Source organism: Chaetura pelagica, unplaced genomic scaffold (genome assembly GCF_000747805.2).
Source record: "Chaetura pelagica isolate M959 unplaced genomic scaffold, ChaPel_1.0 scaffold112, whole genome shotgun sequence".
Lineage (NCBI taxonomy): Eukaryota > Metazoa > Chordata > Aves > Apodiformes > Apodidae > Chaetura > Chaetura pelagica.
Genome location: NW_009952798.1, coordinates 96,689 through 105,595, shown reverse-complemented (window position 1 = coordinate 105,595; position 8,907 = coordinate 96,689). Strand labels below are relative to the sequence as shown.

Here is an 8,907-nt window from a genome sequence, read left to right as displayed (position 1 = left end):
TTGACTACTCCTATATGAAGGCAGACTAATTTTCAAATTCAAGCATAATCCAGAAGGCTCTACCTTTAGACTCAGAGAGCTGAGTTACTGTTAGCACTTGTAAGGAGCCCTGTTAAGCAGTTACACATTGGTACATAGAATCCACATAAAATTTAGGGTATTATACCCTAACTGCTCCACAAGTTGGAGCTATGCAAAATTCACAAGTTAATATGCTGGTACCTGGGTAAATTCTTGGGCCTTCAAGGTAAAAGAAAAGCACACACAGCAAGGATTTTTTCAGATGCAAATTTGAAAATACCTTCAACAAATTGAAACCCTAAAACAAGTCTGGCCATTTACTTCCCTTAAGTAGTAATCTGCAATTCTTCAGTTCAATATATCTCAATTTACATTTGTTTTGGCACATTGATTGCCATGCTTCAAGTTTTAAACCAACATTATAGTGAAACAATTCCAGTGTCTGACAAATTTCCTCTTATATTTTCCTGTAATTCCTATAAGAACTGAAATTTAGTAGTTTAAGTTGCCAGTTTTTTTATATAAGTGGTAACTTACCAGCACATTCCAGGGAAAAGAGTCCTTTTGTAGAGCACCCATAGTCTAGAAATAAGTTCAGTCCTTCACTGGATTTAAAGCTTTATTTATAGAAAATTCACTGCGTTAATAGCAGCAATATTTGCATTGTATTTGAACTCAAAACTAACAGGTTAATATTTACATTTAGATAACACAAACCAAAACAAATTAAAACAGCTGCAGTTTTAGAGCAGAAAGACAGACAAGTTACAGACAGACTTAAAAGTAACTACTTCTGTTGACTTAGTCCAAATGTCTATTATTTCTTAATCAGATTAGCAGGAAGAGTAGATTTGTCCAAGTCATCAAAATATGGATGGTTCAAGGCCATTTTGCCAGAAATTCTTTTTGCAGGATCATAAATTAACATTTTCTGGAAGAAAAGAAAAGCATAATGAAACATTTACTCCCTTGTGAAAGAACTAAAATAATGTTAAACAGGTAGATATTTAACTATAGTAATAGTGAAGTAACCATAAAGGTGAATTTTCACCCCATGTTCCAGAACTTCTCAGGGAGGGAGAAGTAATTTCTACTCACAAATCAGTAATACTGCCTAACACGTCAGGAAGTGAAGAAACATTTAACCTCCCATTCAATAACCAAGCCCATGCACATAACAGGATACCATTTGCACAGAACTAAATCCAGAAATAGGCCTCAAGTGGCAGTGATTATTAGTCTCAGCTTCTCAGCTAAGAGAAATTAATAAACTCTAGGCTTGTTAAAGCCCAAAATGTTTACAAGGACCAGTGGTCCTATGCTTGCTTTAAGCTGATATTGAAGAAACCCATGTCAAATTGCTTCTACTCAGCTTAATGCAACAATTTTACCATTACAAGAGTGATCACTCAGAATCCAAAGAGGAAAGCAGTATGCAAGCAGACAGAACTGAATAAACCCATATTTCTAAAACTTGAGTTTCTTTGCAATAAATTACCTCAGCTGAAGACCTCAATAATACAGCTGACAGCAAACAGAGGGGATGCTATAGCCACTACAACAGCCCCCAGAACTTTTTAAGAGCAGGCAAGCGATTTGTTTTGCTAGCAGTTAAAGAAAAAAACACCTTTGATTTAAATTGTATAGCCAAGACCTAAAGAGAAAATTAATGAATAATTTAACATTTTTCTACTAGACCTAGCAAAGTCACTGCAACATCTTTTTGCTTTTATTTCTCCTTACAAAGAAAAGTACATTTAAAATTCAAGTAATGAGGATCTTATCAGCTCCTTCTCCTCCATGCCCACAAATTCATCTTCCAGAAAAAAAAAAAAAGCTTAACCAGTGTTTTTCTGCCCAGTCAGTATTCAGTCTTGACATTTCACTATATTTAAACTTCATCAAACTGGAGACTTCGAAGTTGATTTAAACCACTGAATTTGCATGTTTACTCTCTGAACTCCTGCCAAATGCAACGCTAGCTAGATTTAAGTATGTCCAGTTTTTCCCTTAAATGACACGGTCCCCTTACCTATATCCCTGAACAGTATCCTATAGCTAATACAGACTCAGACAAAACAGAGCAAGTTTATCTGAAAAGAGGGTGCCATGACAATGTGACTACAGCACTTCAGCTGACAGAGTTTGTTTCTTTCCTGAACAACCTGGAACATAGTTTTTCCTGGAACTTAGTGTCTGATAGACCAAAGCTTTTGATGATGGCCATTAAGTGCTTTGAAATGCTGGCCACAGAAGTCATGTAGCTTATGAAGGTCTTAAGTTTAAAACCTCTCTCAAGCAATTGGTCTTAACACACAAAAATATAAATAACCCCATTTTAAAGATAGCTATTTTACATACTGCTTCCATCTGCAATAGCTGATAAAAAGAAATTTATATTTTAATTGACTCATCTGAGTTTGTGCTCTAGCATGAAATACTCAAGTTTTGTTGCCTAAAGGCATTTCTGCTTCAGGTTTAAGAAGGAAACTAAGGTGGATTCCAGATGTCTAAGAATTCAGACATAGCACTATCACCAGGCATTATAGGAAGTTAAAATTTTAATATTTAAGGCAAAGCTATACAAGATTTTATAGAATATGCTTTGAGATTAGTATTGTGTTAACACCATTTGAGGAATGAGTAAAATTTTTTTGCCTTATTAACAGCAGTCCAAAATATGAGCTCAGATGAGTACTCAACAGGCCAGTTACATCACTGTGCCAAGGACGTTAACTAAAATTGATTTTACTTTGTAAATACAGTAACAATTCTGTTTCAAACTGATTTAACAATTATGCTGTCAGTGGGCACAGAGAAATTATTCTCAGTTTAAGTCCATTATCTCTGTAAAAGAATATTGCTACAATGTTCAGAGAGCTATCCAAAACAACTGTGTCTCACAAACACTGTTCAGGTCATCACTCTGAACTGTGGCTCTCAAAGAAAAATTGTGAGGAATTGTGGTCATTTGACCTTCTTGGATAACACTGCTGCATTCAGAGTGTGTTGCCATAACCATACTAATATGTGTAATAAACTACATCCTTGTTGGTGACTGCTTATGAACATGAGCCAGCTACATGGGCAATTGCTGGACAAGGGTTTGCCTTCCACCAAGATAGCTCTGAAGCTTCAGCTCTTAAGACACCCCGCATCCCCACAGGCAAGTCTGCATGTACAAATGCAGTTTTAGGAGAACTGAAGGATAAGTCACCAAGGTACATTTTTACACTAAGGTGCACCTAAGATGGCAATGGCAGCACATGAGCTGGAAGCACTAAATGGAAAAGCTTGATAAAGAACTTATCAAATAATAGCTTAGTGTGGTAGTTTAACTGTATGGCCAGAGAACTCATTCTAGACACAAAATACATCAGTTAAAGGTTAATGCACAACAGCCAAAACCTTTAGCTCAGTATTTAAAGGCAATTGAGATGGACTCTACACAGACTGACCTAAACTAACCCCTAGTTTCACAGTTAATCACTAAATTCAGCTGTTTCCATCACTATTCAGTCAAGACAACCGTGAAACTTAACCAAGATTAATACATATGCTACCATAAAAAAAAAAACAAACAACAACAAACAGGACAACAACCAAACAAAAAACCCAAAATATTTCCAACTGGATCAGCAGTCATACAGTCACATCACAATTAGTGCTGCCACCAGGAAGATGACAGCTAGTTTTTGCACACGAGTCTTCACTTTGTGATCTAAGTTGTTCTCACTTCCAAGTTGCACCTGGCTAGTTTGCATAAAAAAAGCTGAGGCATAATGGCTTAATGAGAAGTAGTCTCTTCATTTATTTATGAAAGTGAGCGAAAGACACAGGGTGTCAGTTCTACAAGAACAACAGTGCATATACAACTGCTGAGAGCTTAAAGATCTTCTTATCCTCCTTCTAGACAAGGCTAATTAGTATAGCTTTATGTATTGGAGAGTATTTCTTACTCAGCGGTTTAAGAAAGATTACTTACAGACAGCAGATCAAGTCCATCTTCATCTAAGTTTTTGACATGACTTGCAAGGCTGCCAGGTTTCCATTTTGGGAACGTGTTTTTATAATCTTGCAGGGATTCCACTTCAGGCCACACATCATTGTTGGGGGTACCTAGAGCCCTACCCAAGCATAAGCAAAATATTGAGCAGTTTAGTCTGAAAACTGTATACATTCTGATTTTATTAAGTGCACAGCACTGTTGTGCTATGCTGCCCAAGAAGCATGGGAAGGTTTGGCCTGACATACCTGAAGATTCTGAAGAGCTGGTCAATCTCTGAGTCCCCATGGAAAAGTGGCTTTTTAGTTGCCAGCTCAGCAAATATGGTACCTATGCTCCATATATCTACAGGAGTAGAATAACGAGCAGATCCTAGCAGCACTTCTGGAGACCTGTACCACAGTGTCACTACCTATTAAACAAATAAATGTTTAATGTTTGTAGAATCAGATCCTCTGACTGTAGGCACAATGGCTCATTCGTTATCAAGCAGCATTCACAGGCTGTTTTTGGTCAAACTAATAGCCAGTGCTAAAAGTTTTCATTAAAACACTAGTTTCAAACTTCATTTACAGATAAGTTTAAAACTCCATTGCAGTAGTTTTTACTGCAAACACAGTAGCTGCCCACACCACTTCCCAAAGAACAGGAAGCCCTTAGCATCTAACCACTAAAACTCTTAACTTGAGTATTCCATGAAGCAAAAAATGTCCTTCCAAGACAGTAAGTAACAATTTCTGGCCTATCTCATTCACTGCCAAGGTAACAGTGGGATTTGTAGGGTGCTTTGGAACCTTAGAGGAAGACCAGTCAGGGAGATGGAAAACCATTGAAAAAAACAAAACCAAAATACAGCTTTTTTGATACTGTTAGTTAATCACTTCAAAAGCTCCCCAATTCCTTTCTAGCCGTTTCATATTCAGTTATTACCAGGAAGCCAGTAAGCATTGTTCAAATCACCAACAGGATGTTCCAATATACTCACTTCATGAGTGTAAACCCTCACAGGAATTCCAAAGGCTCGAGCCAATCCAAAGTCTGCCAGCTTAATCACTCCCTTGTCATCTATTAAGAGATTCTGAGGTTTTAAGTCTCTGTGCAGAACTCTTCTTGAATGGCAGAAGACAATACCTTGCAAGATTTGATACAAGTAACTCTGTAGAAAGGATGAAGCAGAGCAAAAAGAAGAATCCTTTAGTACAAGTTACTGTCCCTCAACATGAAGTCCTCACATTAGCTCTCCACACAGTAGAAGGAAATGGAGATCCAAAGCATTGCAGGTACTGAGTCAACCTCAAACATAAAGCTACACAAATTCTTTACTTCAGTTAAGGCAGTATCATTTGATATCAAAACTCACATTCATCTTATTATTCCCAGTTGCCTCTTTAACCTTTCATCTTTCCTCAAGGAGTTAATTACACTGCAAGAGCTGCTTACAGCTTTACAGATCTTTAGATAGATTTTTCTTACATTAAGAAATTGCCCTCATTACCTTAACACGTGAACGATCCAAATATTGGCCAGATGGAATAGAATCCAAGTATTTCTTTAGATCCATGGAAAGGAATTCAAAGACGAGGTACAGTCTTGAATCCTGCATAAGAACATCCTGAAGGCTAAAAATAGAGTGTACAATCAACTCCATTGCAAAATGCATTGGCTCACCATTACATTTCCCCTCTCAACAGGGGCACGAGCTGACATCTCCAGGTTTCTGTTCTGAAGACTTAAAAAGCTTTTTATCTTCAAAGATTAGCACTGTCACCTGGAAACTCAAGTATATCTGAACCAGTGTTAGACTGACCCTATACTTATGGTCCCTCACGCCTTGGTTTCAGACACCAGGAGTCTGAGGAAAAAACATTCTTGACTTAAAAAAAAAAAAAAAGCTAGTGGGTATTGGTGCCTAGCTTCTGTTTGAAGCTGGCTTATTACAAAAGAGCCTAAATTACTAGGAGGACTTAAGGGAATATTATACTAGGAACCTAGTAGACACAGCAGGATTTGCACAGGTTTTTAAGTGTCTTCTTCATCCTTAATGGATTTTGAGGATTCCTAAACCCAAGCATACATACATTAAGACACTACATGGCTGGAATCTGGCCAGCCTTAAGGCACATTACAGATAAATTATTTTGCTGCATCGAAGAGCAAGTATATGTTTGGGGGGATGATAATAGCTGCAATGAATTCTACACATCAAGTAGTCACTGATGGAAGTTTCACTCCTATCTCAGATGTGACAGCTTTGACATCATCAAAACACAGCACATAAACCTCTGCTACAAAACAGCAAGGAAGTGCCTGGTGACAGCAGCTCACATAACAACACTGTTCAGATGGTCTGTTCCAAGGTGGCAAATAGAGACTGACTAAAGTAACAGGTTCAACCAGTTTTCACAGGGTACACTGACCCTGTTCTGACAGCAACCAATCAAAAAATAATTTACAGAAGTTAAAAAAAAATCATTACATTTCTACAATGGGAAAACACAGCATGAGGAGGAAGCCTTTATTAGAAAACAAAAAAAATACAGGATTTGGGACTATATCTATTTGCTGCACAGCAGACACTGTATTAAGCAAAGTAGCTCTCACCTCACTAGAATGACGAAAAATACTTAATCTGAAGGGACATTGTGCCCTTCAAAGAGTTTATCTAAATTTCAATATACACATACCAGACTATATTAGGATGATGCAGCTCTTTTAATAAAGAAATTTCTCGGATAGCAGTACTTGGAACACCTTCTTCCTCACTTTCTAGACGTATTTTCTTCATTGCAACCACTTGGCCTGTGGTTTTGTGCCGACCTTTATACACAACACCATAGGTACCTGAAGAAAAAGACAGTGAAATGCATATAGGAAATACCAGCTTCAGGTACAGATCAGTCGTTGCAAATAAGAATTCCTAACACAGGCAAGAGTCTGCAATCAAGCCTGTTTTGTTTAAATATTTGGCTCGCTTACAAACTACTACTTAGTTTTGGCAGCTTAACCATGCAATAGTTCTTTTTGTTTAAATCTTGCCACCCATGAACAGAATCAATTGGTAGGACAGGGAACTTCATAGCATAAGTGTGAAACTTGAATATTTGGAAGATGCAGTTGTAAAATCAGATGCTATTTGAGCTTCAGGTTAACTCTCAGACCTCTTCATCCCCAAGGGTTTATGATTTTGCCATTGATATGTCATATTAAAAGGTTAAAGGTCTAAGCTGTGAAAAGAGTTGTGCTCCCTCTGCAAACAGAGATCTCCTTACATCTGTCAAATCTATAGAAATACCTCTAGCACAATCCTCAGTGCAGGAGAGAGGATACTGCTTGTCTCTCAGCAAAAGTTAAACTGGAACCAGTATTAAATCTCAAACCAATTATCTGTTTTAATCAGTGTTCACAGAAACAGAATCCTCTAGAAACCAAGACAGCTTAAGTACTTTCTTTTCACCTTTCTTGAAGGATCAGTCCCTCAGATTATGCTTGAAAAAGCTAGTTTATTTCAGAAAGATACTATCATGCACAAGGCTTCAGTTACAAAGCTTTGCACTAAGATCCAAAGGCCATACATTTTGTGATGACCTTAGAAAATGCCATCTCAGAGGAACGTATTGCAAATTTTCAAGCTTACATGAGGCTAAAGCTTTGTAAAACATATTGACTTTTACATTTAACATTGGCTGGATTTCCAGTGGAAGGGCAGTTGGGACTAATACCTGCATTAGAACAATTGTCTTAGTACTTTACAGTAAATTATTAGAACTCATTTCTCCACAGAGGTTTAAATTCTTTCCCTTGACAAGGGTAGCAAGTTCATATAATATAACCAAGCAGAACCATCCACAAACCACTCCTCCCTACCAGCAGCTCTAAGCAAAATAAGTATACCACGCAGGACAACGTCAGGATCAGCTGGTACACAAGTTCACATACAAAGGAATGCATGTGCTTTCTAAACTGAAAAGCTGGTTTCAGGCCTCAGAAACATCTCCCCCTCTTGGAGGAAATTTACACCATTAGCCACCAATATGAAGGCAGACACTCTCAACACTGATCGTGTTTCAAATGGGCATCACCTTCAAAAGGTCAGTCAGAAAGCTTTTACATATAGAGGTAATTACCACAGTTAACCAGAGGCTTATTTTGCCAAGTAGTTGAATCTCAGTAGTTGAATCTCTAGTAGCCAGGGTGCAGAACTTCTATGACATTGGATAGTTTAAACTGTGGAGCATTCCAAGGATCATGGTTCTCCATACTTACCTTCCCCAATCTTCTCTATTTTTGTGTAATCTTCCATTGCTTTGGCTATCCCTAAAGTGAACATGAAAAAGACAAAACACAAGGCTGAACAGTTGCTGTCCTGAACACAGCCAAGTCACTCAAGTTATGCCAGGTCTTCAGAAGCTATTTTTGACTTGCATAGTTAGGACATTAACGTGAAACACTTACTATTCTCCTCAACAAAAACACAGGTTTTAATTCAGGGTTCCAGCTACAAAATTACATCTCACAGTATGATTAGGCAGCAACTCAGAGGAGAGAGGTGCTTCTGTGCAGAAAGCATCTCCAAGCAACTGAAAAAACACACCCTACTTACTAGTCTTATGTAGTTACTAAATAGCAGGAACTCTACTATGTAAAATTACAAGGTTTGATGTTAGCAACGTAAAGAAACCCCAGCCCCGCATCATGTTATAACTACACAGCAGAGTCTTAAGGGCTGCAAGCCTAAAACGCTACAGACCCGTGGAGGCCCTAGCCCCTGCTGGGACTGCCCCTCCGCACCTTGAGAGCGGCCGAGCTAACGCCGGTTTGGGAAGCGTTAGCGGGTAACGAGCGAAAGCGCGGCGAGCAGCAGCCCCGGAGGAGGGCTCCGA

At 38.3% G+C, this 8,907-nt stretch overlaps 1 protein-coding gene across 4 annotated transcripts; it reads right to left on the bottom strand.

Moving 5' to 3' along the window:
* Positions 1-714: 714 nt before the first annotated feature.
* Positions 715-8,337, bottom strand: CDK1 (cyclin-dependent kinase 1). 4 transcript variants are annotated; one of them, XM_009994837.1, is made up of 8 exons: positions 8,291-8,327; positions 6,791-6,868; positions 5,983-5,990; positions 5,529-5,639; positions 5,013-5,183; positions 4,276-4,340; positions 4,007-4,148; positions 715-952 (listed from the first exon to the last, which is right to left on the bottom strand). In XM_009994837.1, the coding sequence occupies exons 1-8, from the start codon at positions 8,325-8,327 to the stop codon at positions 839-841; spliced, it is 726 nt and encodes a 241-aa protein (XP_009993139.1). In that variant the 3' UTR covers positions 715-838. The 4 variants fall into 4 exon arrangements, with proteins under 4 accessions (XP_009993139.1, XP_009993136.1, XP_009993137.1 ...); XM_009994834.1 differs by lacking the exon at positions 5,983-5,990 and having other exon boundaries at positions 4,276-4,439; positions 5,523-5,646; positions 6,712-6,868; positions 8,291-8,337; XM_009994835.1 differs by lacking the exon at positions 5,983-5,990 and having other exon boundaries at positions 5,529-5,646; positions 6,712-6,868.
* Positions 8,338-8,907: the final 570 nt, after the last annotated feature.

What these genes read in the sequence shown, in the direction of transcription:
- CDK1 (XM_009994834.1), bottom strand. Translation starts at nt 8,327, where the DNA reads ATGGAAGATTACACAAAAATAGAGAAGATTGGGGAAG. An exon ending in CATCATCCTAATATAGTCTG is followed by an intron (nt 5,647 to 6,711) that starts GTATGTGTATAT and finishes CTCTATTTTTAG; the next exon opens with CCTTCAGGATGTTCTTATGC. An exon ending in ATGGACTTGATCTGCTGTCT is followed by an intron (nt 953 to 4,006) that starts GTAAGTAATCTT and finishes CTTTTCTTCCAG; the next exon opens with AAAATGTTAATTTATGATCC.